The sequence below is a fragment of the Carcharhinus amblyrhynchos genome, chromosome 21 (assembly GCF_965287045.1).
Source record: "Carcharhinus amblyrhynchos chromosome 21, sCarAmb.v2.hapA, whole genome shotgun sequence".
NCBI lineage: Eukaryota > Metazoa > Chordata > Chondrichthyes > Carcharhiniformes > Carcharhinidae > Carcharhinus > Carcharhinus amblyrhynchos.
In genome coordinates, this window is record NC_137344.1 from 7,446,181 (window position 1) to 7,465,578 (window position 19,398).

Genomic DNA, 19,398 nt, shown 5'->3' on the forward strand with positions numbered 1-19,398 from the left:
TGGGATAAAATCCTGTTGCTGATTATCAAGGATAGTTGGTGTGGATTTGTTAAAGGAAGATTGTGTCTGACCAACTTGATTGAATTTTTTGAGGAAATAACAAGGAAGTTTGATGTGGATCATGTAGTTGATGTGGTTATCGCATGGATTTTAGCAAGGTCCCATGTGGTAGAATGCTTTTTGAAAAAAGCTGATTGGATCAAGAGGAATGTGATAAATTGAACACAAAAATGGCTCATGGCAGAAAATAGAAGGTGTTATAACAGGTGTTTTTGCAACTGGAAGGCTGTTTCCACAGGGGTTCTGTAGGGCTCAGTACTAGGTGCCCTGCTTTTTGTGGTATAAGTTAACAATTTGGATGTAAATATAGGGTGGGAAATGATCAAAAAGTTTTCAGATGACATTTTAAAAATTGGTTGTGTAGTGATTGAGAGAGGAGGATACCTATAGGCTACAGGAAGATATCCACAGATTGTTGCACCCTTTTATATAGAGTCAGAGGTTTACAACATGGAAACAGGCCTTTGGGCCCAACTTGTCCATGCCACCCTTTTTTTTTTCAAAACCCCTAAGCTAATCCCAATTGCCCACATTTTGGCCCATATCTCTCCATACCAATCGTACTCATGTAACTATCTAAATGCTTTATAAAAGAGAAAATTGTACCCACCTCTACTACTATCTCTGGCAGCTTGTTCCAGACACTCACCATGCTCTGTGTGAAAAAATTGCTCCTCTGGACACTTTTGTATCTCTCCCCTCTCACCTTAAACCTATGCCCTCTAGTTTTAGACTCCACTATCTTTGAGAAAGGATATTAACTATCTACCTTGTCTATGTCCCTCATTATTTTAATAGACTTATATAAGGTCATCCCTCAGCCTCCTACACTCCAGAGGAAAAAGGCCCAGTCTATTCAGCCTCTCCTTATAACTCAATCCATCAAGTCCCAGTAGCATCCTAGTAAATCTTTTCTACACGCTTTTTCTAGTTCAATAATATCCTTTCTATAATAGGGTGACCAGAATTGCACACAGTATTCCAAGTGTGGCCTTAACAATGTCTTGTACAACTTCAAGACATCCCAACTCCTGTATTCAGTGTTCTGGCTGATGAAACCAAGCATGCCGAATGCCTTCTTCACCACTCTGTCCACCTGTGATTCCACTTTCAAGGAGCCATGAACATGTACCCCTAGATCTCTTTGTTCTGAAACTTGCCCACTGACCTACCATTAACTGAGTAAGTCCTGCCCTGGTTCAATGTACTAAAATTAAATTCCATCTGCCATTCGTCAGCCCACTGGCCCAAATAATCAAGATCCTGTTGCAATTGGAGATAACTTTATTCATTGTCCACTATGCCACCAATCTTGATGTCATCTGCAAACTTATTAACCATGCCCTTTTATATTCTCATCCAAATCATTAATGTAAGTGACAAAACAGTGGGCCCAGCACTGATACCTGAGGCACATCACTGGTCGCAGACCTCCAGTTTGAAAAACAATTCTCTACATCCACCCTCTCGCTTCTGTCAAGAAGCTAATTTTGTATCCATTTAGATACCTCAGTCCAGATCCTGTGAGATTTAACTTTGCGCAACAACCTACCATGCGGTACCTTGTCAAAGGCCTTGCTAAAGTCCATGCAGACAACATCAACTGCACTGCCCTCATCTACCTTCTTAGTTACCCCTTCAAAAAAACTCAATTAAATTGCGAGACATGATTTTCCACTCTCAAAGCCACGTGGACTGTCGCTAATCAGTGCTTGCATCTCTAAATGCCTGTAGATTGTGTTTCTCAAAATACCTTCCAACAATTTGCCCACCACGAATATGACAGTTTTGAGTTCTGGGAGGGTGATGCCAATTAGTGAACTTCTGCTGTTTTGTGTTCTACAAGAGTTAAGAGCATCTGCATTCATGAGTGCTACATGTAATAAAGCATTGCTGAGAATTAGTTATCAAATCATAGCTCAAGTTCTTCTGTTTGGTCAGCATAGAATCAACTGAACCCTTATTCATATGCTTCCAGAATTTTTGCCAAAACTGCAGCTCTGATGGGAGAAACTTGAGGAAATTCCTGCAGCCTGTGTTTTGCAGTCTCTACCGTTCTCATAAACTGTAGAAAAGTTGTTCAGTGTTTAATTATGAATTTTTGTAGGATGCCTATGGCTTATTGTTGAAAAAGACAAGTGAATAAAGTTCAATTGTACTTTTGGAGTTTTTGTTATTACATAATCCCACCACATCTTTAAAAGGATATGACTTCCCCATCTACAACACAAGAAGTAGAAGCAGGAGTAGGCCACCAGGCCCTTCAAGCCTGTCCTGCTATTCGGTACAATAATGCTGATTTATGCTGGTCTCAACTCCTTTCCTGTGCCATTTCCTTGATTTATTGAATATTTATCCACCTCCACTTTGAATGCTTACAATGATCCAGCCTCCTCCATCCTTTTGGGGTGCAGAATTTGAGATTCAGCACCCTCTGCGAGAAGAAATTTCTACACATCACAGTTTTAAATGCCCAACCCGTTACCTTGTAGCTATAACCCCTTGTTCAAGACTCTGCCACCAAAATGTCTCATCATCTACCCTGTAAACCCTCTCAGAATCTTGAATGTTTGAATAAGGTCACCCCTCATTCCTCTAAACTCCAAGGAATACTGACCCAGACTATTTAGTCTCTTGGACAACCCCCTCATCCCAGGAATTAAGCTAATGAATTCCCTTTGGATACCTTCAATGGCACTGTATCCTTTTATTTAGGTAAAGGGACCAAAATTGTACATAATGTTTCAGATGAGGCCTTGCCAATACTTGTACAATAGAAGCAAAACCTCTCTTTTTAAACTCCAACCCCTTTGCAATGAAGGCCAAAATGCCTCTTGCCTTCATAACTGTTGGAGCTGCCTGCTAGCTTTTTGTGCTAGATGCACTAGAACATTCAGATCCCTCTGGACTTCACTCACCTGCTGTCTCCCATCATTTTCATAACCTGCTTTTTGATTTCTACTGAGTACATGACTTCACGTTTCCCCACATTAAACTGCTTTTGCTAGATTTTTGTCCAGTCATCCAATCTATGTATATTATCCTCATCACAATATATCCTTCCACCTATCTTTGTATCATTGGCAAATTTGGAAACCTTGCATTCTGTTTCTTCCTCCAAGTCATTATTGTAAATAGTGAATAGTGACAGGCCAAGAACTAATCCCTGCAGTATTCCACCAGTTACATCATTCCATTCTGAAAAGGACCCATTTATTCCAACTTTTTATAATGTATATGACAGTTTTCAATTCACGTCAACTTACTCCTTTCAATTCCATGGACTTTTACGTTATGCACCAGCCTTATGTGGCACCTTGTCAAATGAATTTTGGAAATCTAAGTATACTGCAGCTACGGGTTCCCCCCATTTACTCTCCATGTTACATCCTTAAAAATTTTAGCAGATTTGTCAAGTGTGATTTACCTTTTATAAAATTATGTTGGCTTGGCTTGATTACCTTCAGCTTTTCTCAATGATTAGCTATGTTCTCTTTGATTATTGACTCTCGTGTCTTGCCAATAATAGATGTTAAACTAACTGGCCTATGGTTTCCTGTGTCCTGCCCTTTTTCATTTTTGGAAAACAGCCAGTGGGACTCCCTTGTTCAATCTTCTGGTACCCTCTGGAATTTCAACCATTAGACCCACAATCTCTGCAGCCACTTCCATTAAAACTCTTGTGTGCAGTTCGAGCCCTGGCAACTTGTCCGCCTTTAGTCCCTTGAGTTTCTCTAATACTCCATCCCTTGTGACTGGATATTTTTCTACAAGATTTTAGCCCCTGACCTTTTTCCCAAAGTCAGGATCACTTGTCAGCGAGTTGGTTTGGGGATGTGGAGATTAGGGAAGGATAGATAGGATTATTCTTGAATTAATTACATTGGCTTCTTTGTTCAAAGCAATGCTGGACATTTGGAATGAAAAGGAGTACCTTTTGTCCGGTGTTACAATCATAGAAACTCCACAGTGCAGAAGGAAGCCATTCAGCCCATTGAACGTACACTGACAACAACTTCACCTAGGTCCTACCCTTGTAACCATGTATTTGTCCTGCTAGTCCCTCACTAAGGGCAATTTAGCATGGCCAATCAACCTAACCTATACATGTTTGGACGGCAGGAAGAAACCAGAGCATCTAGAGGAAACCGACGCAGTCACTAAAATGTGCACACTCCACATACGCAGTGACCTGAGGATGGAATTGAACCTGGGTCCTTGGCGCTGAGAGGCAGCAGTGAACATAGCATTACAGCATGGTACAGGCCCTTCGGCCCTTGATGTTGTGTCAACCTGTGACCAATCTAAAGCCCACCTAACTACACTATTCCAATATCATCCATATGTTTTATCCAATGACCATTTAAATGTCCTTAATGTTGGCGAATCCACTACTGTTGCAGGCAGGGTATTCCACATTCTCACTACTGAGTAAAGAACCTACCTCTGACATCTGTCCTATATCTATCGCCTCTCAATTTAAAGTTATGTCCTCTTGTGCTAGCCATCTTCATCTGAGGAAGAAGGTTCACACTGTCCACCCTATCTAATCCTCTGATCATCTTATGCCTCTATTAAGTCACCTCTTAACCTCCTCCTCGCTAACGAAAACAGCTTCAAGTCACTCAGCCTTTCCTCATAAGACCTTCCCACCGTACCAGGCAACATCCTGGGAAATCTCCTCTGCGCCCTTTCCAATGCTTCCACATCCTTCCTGTAATGCGGCGACCAGAACTGTATGCAATACTCCCAAGTGCAGCCGTACCAGAGTTTTGTACAGCTGCAACATGACTTCATGGCTCCTAAACTCAATCCCTCTACCAATAAAAGCTAACACACTATACACCTTCTTAACAACCCTATCAACCTGGGTGCCAACTTTCCGGGATCTTTACACATGGACACCGAGATCTCTCTGCTCAACCATACTACCAAGTAATTTACCATTAGCCCAGTACTCTGTATTTCTGTTACTCCTTCCAAAGTGAATCACCTGTCACTTTTCTGCATTAAACTCCATTTGCTACCTCTCAGCCCAGCGCTGCAGCTTATCTGTGTCCCTCTGTAACCTGCAACATGCTTCTGCACTGGTCCACAACTCCACTGACTTTAGTGTCATACACAAATTTACTAACCCATACTTCTATGCCCTCATCCAGGTCATTTATAAAAATGACAAACAGCAGTGACCCCAAAACAGATCCTTGTGGTACAACACTAGTAATTGAACTCCAGGATGAACATTTCCCATCAACCGCCACCCTCTCTTCTTGCAGCTAGCCAATTTCTGATCTAAACTGCTAAATCACCCTCAATCCCATGCCTCCGTATCTTCCGCAATAGCATACCATGGGGAACCTTATCTAACGCTTTACCGAAATCTATGTACACCACATCAACTGCTTTACCCTCGTCCACCTCGTTGGTCACCTTCTGAAAGAACTTAATGAGGTTTGTGAGGCATGACCTACCCTTCACAAAACCTAATGCTACCTAACGCTAACAAATGTGCCACCATGCTGATCTGTGATGTATTTTCATACTATTCAAATGGAAATCAAAGAGCTATATTTGAGAAGCAGAAAAAAAAGCTGCACATTGGCCACAATATGTACCCATTACATACGTGATATACCTACAATGTCCATGACTTAACTTATTTTTCTGACTTTGAGAAAATGTTGCAGTGAATGAAAGAGAGCTTTACTTGAATGCATACTTCTTAGGCTCATCAGGGCAACTATGGGTTTGGACATACTTGTCAATTCAGTGTATTATTTGAAAGTTACAGATTGCACTGTAAATTAGTTATGCTAAGCACAGAAAAGCTCAATTATTTATTGGCAACCTGTGTTGCTCTCAAATAATAAGTGGATAACTTAATTGTATCCGAGTGGCCATGGCTGTCTAATAGCTCTTTGGTAGACATTGGCTGATTGTCTGCCAATCTTTTTGGCAAATCAAATAAACCAAGTCAAGCAATCTGAAGGAAAAGGTGAAACGGACAGCACCTTGGGCTGTTGGTCTGCCAGTGACTACAGTTTGAAACAGGAGTTCTTAGGACTAAGTAGGGTTGTGTGAGATGCGCTAAATCCAATAAGTATTTTGTATTAGCTGCTTTCTCGTATGAATTTTGTTCTGTTCAATCCCCTGCTAAGTTTAATAAGAATGTTAGATACAATATTTTTGTTTATGCTGTGGCATCGTGTCTGTGTACCAGTAAATTTATTTCTCATTAATATATTAATTGCATTTAATTGCTTGGCCGTCAACTGTCAGCCACCAATAACTGGTTCTTTCTCTGTGGCAACTTTTCTAAGTCCACTTGCCAACCATTTAATACACTTTTCATACATACAACAGTTCTTGTTTCTCCTGACACTGGCATTCTTGTGATTGTCCTGATGAGTGCCAGATGAAAAGCTGTGACAAAATGTACTTTTTTAACAAAACGTGCATCAATGTAATTTGAGTAAGCAAGCCATGTGATTTTGTACACCATAGTGCAATTTGGGGGAACAAAACCTAATGAGATTGTATAGTTTGAGGCTGCTGTTTCCTCCTGTGCTAATTTAACCCACGCTATATTTTTGCTCTGTTTACTAACCTCAGCCTGAATGCTGTGGTGCTCTTATTTATATAAATTGATTTGTTTTACTTTTAGTGAGGAAGATAAAGAAGATGAAAAGGATAAGAGAGTGTGGTATTACAGCTCAAAGGTGCAGCTGGCTGAACTTATTGAATCTCTGGACAAAGAATACTGGGAATATGACCTCTGCAGAATACTGGAAGAAATGCGTGATGAAATTCATCGACATATGGATATTACAGAAGACTTGACGAATAAAGTTCGTGGCAATAATAAATCTTGTCTCAGTGCAGCTAATGGTAAGTGAAATTGACTTGAAAGGGATTGCTTGACTTGTACCTGTTCTCCCCCCCTGCCAAGATTTGAAAGTGGAGGTTGATGCTTTTCTGACAAATCTTATAGGATAGAGGATCTGTTCAGGTTTTGAAATCAGATGTGTTGTATATTGGCGAACCAACTTTGTCTGTGATAAGCTGTGTATGCAGTGACTGAAATACTGAATCATGGGCAGAAGTTGAAAATGCTGCAAATAATCATATGATCATGTGTACCTTTTTATACTGTTTTTCTTTACAGGTGCTGAATGATCTCGGTATTTTCCTACATTTTATTTTTGTTTGTCTTGGAGTTTATGTTGCTTTTCTGATTTTGTGTGCAATTTCCAGAGGTTCCAATCATCGGTTTTTCAGCTGTTGTAATCACTGATTGGCATCAGCAAATTTAAGACCCTTGGATCCAGGTTTCCCAGTAAGCCATGCAACTTACTGAAGCCTGAAAGTCTTCATAGAAGTTAGGCACAAGTTGATCGTAAGTTACAGGTGTGTACAGCCCTGTTTTTTTTTTAAAAAAATTTAAATAGTTGTGCACCTATCACCTCTGCAATCAAGAAAGAAAACAGAGTTGGTTGTCTAGTTCCCAAACTAATTTGATTGTGTGCAAGTGAATATTTTCACAAAATCATTTCTTTTATGTCTTTTTGTTCAACAAATCCCCCTCTGCTACAATGAATTTGTTGACTTCATCGATGTTGGATGACCCTCTGTCTCTGTCTTGAGTGAGCATTCATACGGTGCTGTCAAGCTATTTGGTGACCCAATATCTATAGGCTCAGTAGGAGTTGCTGGATAGCAGGGCAGTTTTATTTCAGCTGGCGACTCTTCTTCAGAATGGCTCAAAATATTAACCCCCATTCTCAGGTGGATCCAGGACATGTAGAATTTTCTCTTTCAGATACATATCCCTTTAAGTGCAGTCAGTACATTGATTCTCCTGAGAGTGTTGCAATATTTAAAAAAAAAATCAAATTTCAATCAGTAGCTGAGCTTGATTTCAGCCCCAAGTTGTGCAGTTGTGATGCATCAGCATATTAATGCCCATTGTTGTTGCTTAGTTCTGTGTTCTACAACTCTTGGTCAGTATGGTTTAGTAGACCTGTCCCCACATTAATAAATAACTTTAAAAAATGTGTTAATACAAATGTTTGAGATGCATACGTTGTTTCCTCTTTTGGATATTCTAATGGGTGATTCACTAATCTACTATGTGATAAAATACTGTAGTTTTCTTGCACTTCTACAAAACAATAATGGAAGTTTCTGTTAGTGTAAAATAACCTCCTATTTATGACCGGTATCCAGCATTTTGAAGTGGATGACTACGGGTGACCGTATTTAAATGTGTTTGCAATTTCGTTTCCTGTTCCAGGTAGCATTCTACTTAGAGAAAACAAGCAAAAAATTTCTACAGGCCTTCTGTCAATGACAATTTTAACGAGACTTGTTGAGTTGGGTCTTTTTTGAGAAGCTTTCAGTTTTCTCTTTTTCTTCCACACAAGCACTTAATCAGTCATCACTTATCTCTTGTCCTTCCCGACATGAAATAACACAATCCTGCCATGATTGCCCACATGGGAACCATCTTGGGGGTGGGGAGGGGGGAGGTTGAGGGGAAAGCCATGCGCCCCTTTTTCCATGGTGCAGCTTGTTAGTACATCATGCTGTGCTGTCATAGCAATCTTAGTAACTTGTTTTGCCTATTGTAGCACTAATGCTACTCATGCAAGTTAGTCTTGGCACAGGTGAAACAAATGTCTTGGGACATGCGGTGCCATTGGGATTTCAATAGGTATGAGTTCATGTGACATGTATGTCTGCTGTGGTAAAGAGGTTGTTAAGTGGAGACAGAAGTCGTTGCTGGAGGAAATGGTTGCACAGTATGGGATTAATGAAGGCAAACAGTGAAATGTGAAATTTTGCTAAATTTTGTTTTCTGATATGTTTGTTCCATTGCAGATACTGTATGTATATGTATATTATTTATTACATACATGGATACTGATTGGGGAATATACAAAATACACATTTTAATATCCACGTTCGTTACAACAACACTCAAAGTAGTTCAATTGCCTTAATATTCTTCTTCCCTTCTCCTCCAAAACATGCTGTCAAAAAGGGATCCACAATTATGTCAACTTGAGGATGGCATTATTCCAGCAGAGTTACTACTGTCAGTTTTACTAACTTGCGATGGATTATTTTAAATTTCTGCAAAATCAGTGGAACAGAATTGCATTAAAAGCTGCTGGGTAATTTGGGTTAAATTTATATTAATTTCCAAGATATCCATTGCCTTACTCCAAGTTTGTGCTTCTGCCTTTAATTTTTCTCGGATCTGTGCTATTCAGAAATAATTGTCATTGGAGGATGAAACTGAAATGTACTAAAATTGTTTGCGCAAAATTGATTCTGTATTTTGTCAACAGTTAATTTGGGATGGGTGATGGAGTGAAATAAATGATTTAAGACAAAAGTCATTGTGAAGCAGTGGGTTGCTTCACCTGTTTGGTATGTTCATCACTGTTAAGTTGCACAATTTAAGGTACAGAATTGGGCAGATGCGTTGGAAACTGCTGCAAGAAATGCCTTGAGACCAGTGTCAGGAGCTCCCCCTGCTGCTCTGTGGTTGAAGGTGTCTCATTTATCAGCCATCATTCAGTTCCTGGGTTAAGAAAGTTTGTTCACATGCTACTATTTTAAGGTGTGATTCAGATGACAAGAAACTGGGAAATCCTTCGTACCAATCTGGGCTATGTTCAAAGTAAGTTGCTGAAATACCAGATCAATCACCCGAATGACAAAGGCTTATCCAGGCTGACCCTTCTAGATCCTCATCACTAACATCTGGAGACTTGTGCCAAAATTGGGAAAGCTGTCCATAGCCGCTGACTGAACCATATCTTGCATTGGTATTTTTCCATATTGGCTGTATGTTCTATCCACAGAAAAGTGCAAAAAAACCCCAAACTGGCAGATTGCCATCCATCAGTCTACTCTCAATCAACAGCAAAGTAACGGGAGATGTCCTTGACCATGCTATCAAGTAGCACTTAGTCAGCAAGTCAGTTTGGGTTCCACTAAGGCCAGTCAGCTCCAGACATCCTTCATCCTTGGTCCAAACTTGACTAAAAGAGATGAGTCCAGAGGTGAGTGTGACTGCACTTGACATCAAGGCAGCATTTGACTGAAAGTGACACCAAGGATTCAGAGTAAAATTGAAATCAATGGTTTGTCATACCAAGCACAAAGAACAATAGTAGCTGTTGGAAACCAATCTCAGCACCAAGACATTTGCTGCACGAGTTCATCAGGGTTATGTCCTAGGCTCAGCCAACTAGAAGTGGGGATGTTTGCTGATGATTACATTGTACCGTACCATTCAGAACTCTTCAGAAACTGGAGTCTGTGTCCACATGCAGCAACATTCAGGCTTGGGTAGTCATGTGTCCTATCTACATTGCAGCAACTCATCAAGGCTTCTTTGACAGCATATTCCAAACCTGTGAACTCTACCACCTGGAAGAATGAGGGCAGCGTGTGAATACCACCATCTGCAAATTCCTTTCCAAGTCACATACCATCTTGACTTGGAATGATCTCTTTCGTTTCCTTCACTGTTACTGGGTCAAAATCCTACAACTCCCTCCAGTGTAGCACTATAGAAGTACTGACACCACTTTCCCAAAGACAATTGGGGATGGGCAAATACTGAAGTCATGCTCACATCCCAGGAGTGAATAATAAGAAACTGAAGTTGTATTAATGCAGCACTTTACACCACCTCTGTTCATCTTAGTGCTCTATAGCCAATAAAGTGCATTTTGTGCGGTCACTGTTGTAACTTAGGACATCCAACAGTGTATTCCCATGTAGCAAGGCTCCACAAAAAGCAACGTGATCATGATCAGAGAGTTCTTTATAGTAATGTTGGTTGAGGAATTATTATTAAGATGGCACAGTGGTTAGCACTGCTGCCTCATAGCTTCAGGGATCTGAGTTTGATTCCCGGCTTGGGTCACTGTGTGTGTGGAATTTGCACGTTTTTTCCGTGTCTGCGTGGGTTTCCTCCCACACACCAAAGATGTGCAGGTTAGGTGGATTGACCATGCTAAATTGCCCCTTATTCCTGGGTTGCATAGGTTAGTGGTATTAGCGGGGCAAATATGTCAGTTTACGTGGGGTCTGGGTGGGATTGTTGTCAGTCCAGACTCAATGGGCCAAATGGTCTCCTGCACTGTAAGGTTTGTGTGTTACAGGCCAGACACTGGAGAAAACTTCCCCGCTCTTCAAGATGGTGCTGTAGAATCTTTGCATTCTCTTGAGAGGGCATATGGGCCTTTGGTTTACTGTCGCAGCTAAAGTATGATATCTCCAACAATGCATTCCTTTTAACACTCAAGTCCCATGCTAAATTTTGTGTTGAGTCTCTGCAGTAAAACCCTAACCAATGAGTTTTTAACTTGAGTGAGAATGCTGTCAACTCAGCCATAACTAAGAACTGGTCTTGTACACAATTGAGCTATTCAATCCCATAAGTAGAACCATAGAATCCTATAGTGCAGAAGGTGGTCATTTGGCCCATGGAGTCTGCACCGACCACAATCCCACGTAAGCCCTATCCCCATACCACATGCATTTTGCCCTGGCTAGTCCCCCTGACACTAAGGGGCAATTTAGCGTGGCCAGTCCACTTAATCTGCACGTCTTTGGACTGTGGGAGGAAACCCACTCAGACATGGAGAATGTGCAAACTCTTCACAGATAGTGACTCAAGCAGATTCAAACCTGGGTCCCTGGCCTGTGAGCTAGCTGTGCTAACCATCGTGCCGCTATGATATGTAATAGATGAGTTTTTAATTTTTATGTTTTGGCATGAGGTTGGCTATCTCATTTGTGAGACCAAATGGGATTTGTGTCAGAGTTCTCTTAAGGCACCTCCTGCCAATTAAGACAGTTCAGCAGTCCTTTCTCAAGCACTTTAGCTAAGGTAGCTTATCATATTTTAAATTCTGCCATAAATGTCACACAGATGCTGCTGTGGATTGATTCAAATGTTGTCATGTATTGAACATTGAAGGAGAAAAGCATTCATTTTTGACTATGTATTTCAGTAATGTGCAGTGTTTGGCATACAGACTGGAGATTGTATATGCACAATTTCTGATCCTGATATAAACCAGACCCAAATTAATTTTTATTTGGCTGGCCAAATGCCCTGTGAGCAATAGTTACTTTTAAAACATGGATTCCATAGAGAATCTCTGAAAACTTAGTTTTAGCTCAAAAAGGTGAAGTGAAGGATTTTTTGACCTAGAATTGAAATTGAACATATTTTGTCATCTTTTTAAGAAATTGATAGTTTGCCTTCAGTTAAAATTAAAGGCGGGTTGTTAGTTATTATCCATTGAACTGAAAAATATTGATAGAATTTAAAGGTCAAACTTTGTCTTAAGAGCATTGTCTTGAAGGATTCATGAAAGTATGTTGCTGATTGGCCCAAAGTTCACTCAGTGGAGCCTGGATGTAGGTTATCTAGACAGTGAAGGTATTTTCCACCTCATTTTTTCACAAATCTGCATCTTTACTTATGTTTTCTTTGTGTTGTCCATTTTTCATATTTTGTTTGTCCCCCCCATAGATTTATTTATTTTTTTGTTTTCCAGTTTGTTTTTCCTTCAATCGTTTTCTTTTCTCCCCTTTTCATGTTCATATAGGAAATGGGGACTCCATGGAGCCAGGCCAGGGAGAATTGCAGGTTGTGGGAACTCTGAAACAAGCTCCTACGCAACAAGGCGGTAGGCAACACTCTACAAACTAATCTTGAGGGCAGTGTGTTACTTACAAACTACTTCAGCATGATAAGTAATTTGGTGGGAAAGCACTTGGACATGTGCCATAAAATGAATGCAGTGATTTTCCAAGGTGAAGCATCAAAGAGTGATTTAAGTTTATTGCTTCATTGTTTGCCTTTTTTAAAATGAGGAATGAGTGGAGTCCAAGAAAGGAAAGGTGTTTAGCAAGAGTGAGACTTGCACCAGCATGTCAAGTAGATAACTGGGCAGTATTGGGTAAACACTATTTCAGTTTAAAAATAAACTTGCATTTATATAGTGTTTCCACAATCTAAAGATGTACTAAAGTGCTTCAGAGCCAATGAAGCACTTGTTGAAATTTCATCACTGTGTATTGGCAGCCAGCTTGCGCGCACAGTTCCACAAACAACAGTGAGATAAATGATCAGGTAACCTGTTTTAGTGAGATTGATTGATTGATTGAGGGATAAGTATTGACCAGAAGACGGGGAAAACTCTCCTTATCATTAAGGCAGCATCTTTGAATCTTTTACATCCACCTGTGAGAGGATAGATGGACTTCTGTTTACTATATTGTTAAAAGATATCATCTCTGACAATGCAGCACTCCTTCAGAGCTATGTTGGAGTGTCAGCCTAAATTTTTGTGCTCAAGTCTTTTGGAGTGCAGCTTTAACTAAAATATTCTGATTCAGGTGAAAGTGCTACCAATTGGGGCATAGTTGAGCCCAGAGAAAGTTTTATGGAAGTGAGTGAGGACCTCTAGCTAAACTTTGTGCTCTTAATACCCTAAAGACGTCGGAACTGGTAGAGGTAGTGAAAGAAAACCTTTTCACCAGTGACTAAATGGCGTGTATGGGGTGGCAAGGAGGGGTAGTACCTTTGGTGGGGGAATATGTTGCATCCTTTCAGGCGGTTTGTCCATCTTTTGTCCGCACCTGGCACTCAGCTCTCAGCTGTGGCTTCCTGTAGCTGTTTGCATGCAACAGCGGCCACACCCCAGCAACAGCCTCGACAAGCTGGCTAAACCAGGTGAGGGTAGCCGACGGGTCTCAACCCTCGGTGAGATAGGGAGTTGTCTATCCCAGCATGTGAAGACAGAGTCTGGAGGATTGAGTGGACAAGACCAATGAAGGTCCAACGGTCAAGAAGGCGGTCTCTGCAAGCGTCGTGGAACGTGAAGAGCAGGACAAGACACAGATGATGTCCTGGTCATCCACTGTGCCTAGTTCCACCTCCAGCCGTCTTGACTCTTGTCTTGCCACTGGATCTAGATGGGAATTGGGAAGAGAGAGTGAGGCTGATGCTGCACAACTCCCTCGCGTCAATCTAAATCAAGCGCTAGTTTCAACACCATCATCATCATTATCAGTGTCCTGTTCAACCCTTGAAGTCCTGTGGCAATGGGCGAGCGGCGAAGCAGCAGGTGTGGATACACTGGGAGCTGTAGTCACGGACCTGCACGCAGGCAGCTCAGGTCTAATGGTTGTCTTTTGCTGACCGAAGCAACAGTGGAACTCGGCGTCTACCTGGGCGACTGAGCAGTCCTCTTCAGGAGCGCACTGCTCATCTGTGTAGAATGAGGAAGGGGCTAGAAAAGGTGCCCTAAACATCGCCTGCTTCACTACACCCTGGCCAGTTTACTGCGGCTGGTGGGATCTCATCTTGTGGTCGAACAAACAAAATAAAATGCAAGGTGACACCACTCACCATTGGCACTTGGAACGTGCGCACGCTTTTGGACAACCCTACAGCAGACAGACAGAGAAGAACAGCCTTAGCTGCCAAAGAGCTTGCATGATACAACATTGACATTGCAGCCCTGAGCAAAACTTGTCTAGCCAACGTAGATCAGTTGACTGAAACTGGAGGTGGATACTTTTTCTCTGGAGCGGTCGCGGCAGCGATGAGCGTTGTGATGCCGGAGTTGGATTCGCCATCAGGAGTCACCTTGTTCGGAAACTTGATAGTCCACCCAAGGGTGTGAACGACCGGCTTATGACATTACAGCTTCCACTACAGAACAGAAGTCAAGCCACCCTGATCAGCACCTGTGCCCCCACAATGAACAACCCAGAAGAGATGAAAGACAAGTCCTACGAAGAACTAGTTGCCCTACAATCAGCAGTGAGCAGTACCGACAAGCTGATCTTGCTTAGCTATTTCAATGCAAGAGTGTGACTGTGCAATTTGGCAGGGAGTCATTGGGAGACAAGGAGTGGGCAAGTGGAACAGTAATGACCTACTCTTATTGAAGACCTGTGCAGCACACGACCTCCTCATCACTGACCCAACCTTCCGCCTGCCTACCCATAACAGGACCTCCTGGATGCAACCCCGCTCTAAGCATTGGCATCTTATCGACTATGTCATTGTCAAGAGAAAAGACAGGCAGGATGTCAGAGTAACCAAGGTCATGTGTGGTGCTGACTGCTGGACAGATCACAGGCATGTTGTCTCCAAAATGAGGCTCTGCATCAGACCCAAGAGACAACCACAAGGAAGCAAGGTTATGAAAAGAATCAATACGGCCAAGCTAAAGAACCCCAGCATAGTGTCAGCACTGGCTGAAGATTTAGAAATCAAGCTTGTTGACCTATGCCTTGCAGGCAGCGCTGAGAACGACTGGGAGCGCTTCAGGGATGCTATCCAGTCTGTGCTGAAGATGCTCAAGCCCTCTACCCGCAAGCAGCTTGATTGGTTTGATGAGAATGATGAGGAGATACAGGCTCTACTTGTTGAAAAACACTGTCTTCATTGGGCCTGTCAGAGTGACCCATCTTCAGCTGCCAAGAAAAATGCTTTTACCAGTGCTCGCAGGACAGTCCAGAATAAAGTGCGTAAAATGCAGGATGCCTGGCTGAGCGCCAAGGCAGATGAAATACAGGGATACGTTGACAGAAGCAACTTGAAATGGTTCTATGAAGACCTCAACACTCTCTACAGACCTCAGTCTCTGGGGACTTCCCACCTCCTGAGTACAGATGGTCCAATTCCTCATTACAGAGGAGGCTCAGATCCTGCAGAGATGGGCTGAACACTTTAAAGCCGTCCTCAACCGACCGTCATCTATTAACGATGAGGCAATAGACAGGATTCCACAGGTTGATATCAACGGTGCCATGGATGATCCACCGGTAGTAGCAGAAGTCACGAAAGCTATCAGCCAGCTATCCAGTGGCAAAGCCCCAGGGGAGATTCCATACTCGCAAGATCTATAAAGCTGGTGGCTCTGCACTTATTGAGAAGCTCACCGAGTTGTTCCAGTCCTTTTGGAAGCAAGAATCCATTCCTCAGGAACTTAAAGATGCTTCCATCGTACACCTCTACAAGAGGAAGGGCAATCGGCAAGTATGCGACAACCACTGAGGAACCTTGCTGCTCTCCGTCACAGGAAAAACCCTTGCAAGAGTCCTGCTAAATCGTCTGGTCACTCATCTGGAGCTGGGCCTGCTTCCAGAATCAGTGTGGCTTCTGCAAAGGTCATGGAACTACTGACATGATTTTTGCGGTGCGCCAACTTCAGGAGAAGTGCCAGGACCAAAATTGAGAGCTCCATACAACCTTTGACCTCGCGAAAGCCTTCGACACTAAGCCGACAAGGCCTGTGGAGGATCATGTCAAAGTTTGACTGTCCTCCCAAATTCATTCAGATGGTATGCAAGTTCCATGATTGCCAGAGTACTGGATGGTGGTGAATCCTCTGAGGCATTCCCAGTCACCAGTGGCGTCACGCAGGGCTGTGTGCTCGCACCCACACTGTTCAGCATGATGCTTACTGCCATGCTGAATGATGCCTTCCAGGACAGTGTTGCTGGAATCAGCCTCAAGCATAGAGTGGATGGAAAGCTCTTCAACCTGAGGAGACTTCAAGCTATTACCAAAGTGAAAGAGATTGTTCTGAGAGATTTCCTTTTTGCCAATGACTGTGCCCTGTATGCTGGTTCAGAGCTAGAGATGCAAGTCAGTATGGACAAATTTTCCATGGCTTGTGACAACTTTGGACTCACCATCAACATTAAAAGGACTGAAGTCATGCACCGTACACAACCCATAATCACAGTCAAGGGGCAGAAACTACAGGCAGTGGACCAGTTCACTGACCTTGGCAGCACCCTCTCCCAAGCAGTGACTATTGATACAGAAGTTAACTGCAGAATAGCAAAGGCAAGTTCTGATTTCAGTAGACTGCGCTCCACTGTCTGGGAATGTTGAGGAATCAGCCGAGCAACAAAACTGAAGGTCTACAGCGCTGCGGTACTCACTACCCTCCTGTATGCCTGTGAAATGTGGACTGTGTATCGAAGGCGTGCAAGACAGTTTAATCATTTCCACAAGACTTGTCTTCGCAGAATATTACGCATCCGTTGGCAAGACAAAGTACCAGACACTGAAGTTCTCTCTAGAGCAAGTCTCCATCAATCCACACGCTGTTGCTGAGAACGCAGATCCACTGGGCAGGTCATGTCACAGTAAAAAGTCTGACAACACCAGGTTTTAGTCCAACCGATTTATTTGATAATAGACTCACAAGCTTTCGAGGTTTCTCTCTTCAGGTGACGTAGAGGGAAACCTCGAAAGCTTGTGAGTCTATTATCAAATAAATCGGTTGGACTAAAACCTGGTGTTGTCAGACTTTTTACTGTGTTTATGCCAGTCCAACGCCGGCATACCCACATCAGGTCATGTCACCCATATGTCCAAGCAGCTCCTTTTTGGGGAACTCTCTGCTGGAAGACGCTTGCATGGAGAGCGGAAGAAACATTTCAAAGACACTCGAGGCCTCCCTGAAGTCGCTTGCCATTGACGTGACCACCTGGGAAACGCTGGCACAAAACACCCTACCTGGTGCTGTCTCATCCACAAAGGCTGTCAAGCTCATGAAGCAATGTGTATTGCTGAACCACAACTCGAGCATGAGCTGCACAAATCCAGAGCCACCAGCACAACAACTACAATGCCTACACAAGTCTGTCCAATATGTGCCAGGACATTCTGTGCCCGAATTGGCCTGATCAGTTATCTTCGGGCACACCACAACCAGTCTCAAAATGTCTAATGGTATCGAGGCCCTCGTCAATGACGATGGATGAACAACAAATACACGAGATCCTTGTACTTTTTTCCATATCCATTCGTGAGATTTGGAAACCACTGGCATTATCCATCTTTAATTGGTCTCGAGAAGGTACTGGTGAGCTCTTGATGAATTGCTGCAGTCCCTGAGTGTAGATGTGATCACGTTGCTGTTTGGGTGAGAGCTCCAGTGTTTTAACCTGGAAAACTATCACCTTTTTCTGCAGTACTACTAAATCAGGATGGTATATGATTTGGAGGGAACTTGCATCATATGCTTATGGTGGATGAGTTGCTGATCAAGCAGGCTGCTTTGTCTTAGTTGATGTTGAGCTGCTTGAGTGTTGATGGAGCAACCTCATCCTGGTGACTGGAAAGTATTCCATCACATTCCTAGCTTGTGCTCTAAATGATGAACAGGTTTTGGGGAGGTAGGAGGTGAACTACTTTTCTGCAGAATAAGGAGGGACAAGAGCTGACGTTTCAAGTCCAGATGATCCTTTGTCAAAGCATTTGCATGTGTGGATGGGTATCGGTAATCATCTTGCCTGCCATCTTGTATTGCCAGGAGACACTGGCTGAAATTCAAGTGAGAAGACAAGTGTAACGTTTTCAACGCAAGGAAGCTTAAGGGCAAAGCTGAACTATTGGGGGAAAGGCAACTAAGAGAAACTGTATAATAAGAACATAAGAACATAAGAAATAGGAGCAGGAGTAGGCCATCTAGCCCTTCGAGCCTGCCCCGCCATTCAATAAGATCATGGCTGATCTGTTGTGGCTCAGTTCCACTTTCCCGCCCTCTCCCCATAACCCTTAATCCCCTCTCTTATCAAGAACCCATCAACCAGCTTCTTAAAAATATTTAGCGAGGCAGCCTCCACCACTTCAACGGGCAGAGAATTCCAGAGATTCACCACCCTTTGAGTGAAGAAGTTCCTCCTCAACTCCGTTCTAAACCGCCTCCCCTTTATCTTGAGGCTGTGCCCCCTAGTCCTACTGTCTTTTTTGAGCGGGAAGAGTCTCTCCACCTCTATCCTATCCATCCCATTCATCATCTTATACGTCTCAATGAGATCTCCCCTCATTCTTCTAAACTCTAACGAGTACAAGCCTAGTTTATTCAGCCTCTCCTCATAGCTCAATCCCCTCAACTCCGGTATCAGCCTAGTAAACCTCCTCTGCACTCCCTCCAGGGCCAAAATATCCTTGCGCAGGTGCGGCGCCCAAAACTGCACACAGTACTCCAGCTGCGGCCTCACCAATGCCCTATACAGCTGCAGCAAGACCTCCCTACTTTTATATTCAATCCCCCTCGCTATGAAGGCCAGCATCCCATTCGCCTTCCTGACCACCTGCTGCACCTGCAAGCTGGGTTTTTGCGACTCATGCACAAGGACCCCGAGGTCCCTCTGCACCGTCGCCTGCTGCAGTTTTTCGCCCTGTAAGTAATAGTCCTTCCTACCATTCTTCCTACCAAAGTGGACCACCTCACACTTGCCAACATTAAATTCCATTTGCCATTT

General features: G+C 42.9%; 1 protein-coding gene across 22 annotated transcripts in view; it reads left to right on the forward strand.

Annotated features, from left to right (window-relative positions):
• bptf (bromodomain PHD finger transcription factor) overlaps positions 1-19,398 on the forward strand; it is a 160,383-nt gene that overhangs the window by 43,423 nt on the left and 97,562 nt on the right. For 15 of the 22 annotated variants that reach the window (XM_080209404.1, XM_080209392.1, XM_080209383.1 and 12 more), the window contains exons 3-4: positions 6,725-6,948; positions 12,702-12,782. In XM_080209404.1, the coding sequence (XP_080065530.1) occupies positions 6,725-6,948; positions 12,702-12,782 (305 nt within the window). The remainder of the gene's footprint in view (positions 1-6,724; positions 6,949-12,701; positions 12,783-19,398) is intronic. The other 7 variants (XM_080209400.1, XM_080209389.1, XM_080209399.1 and 4 more) reach the window with 1 other exon arrangement.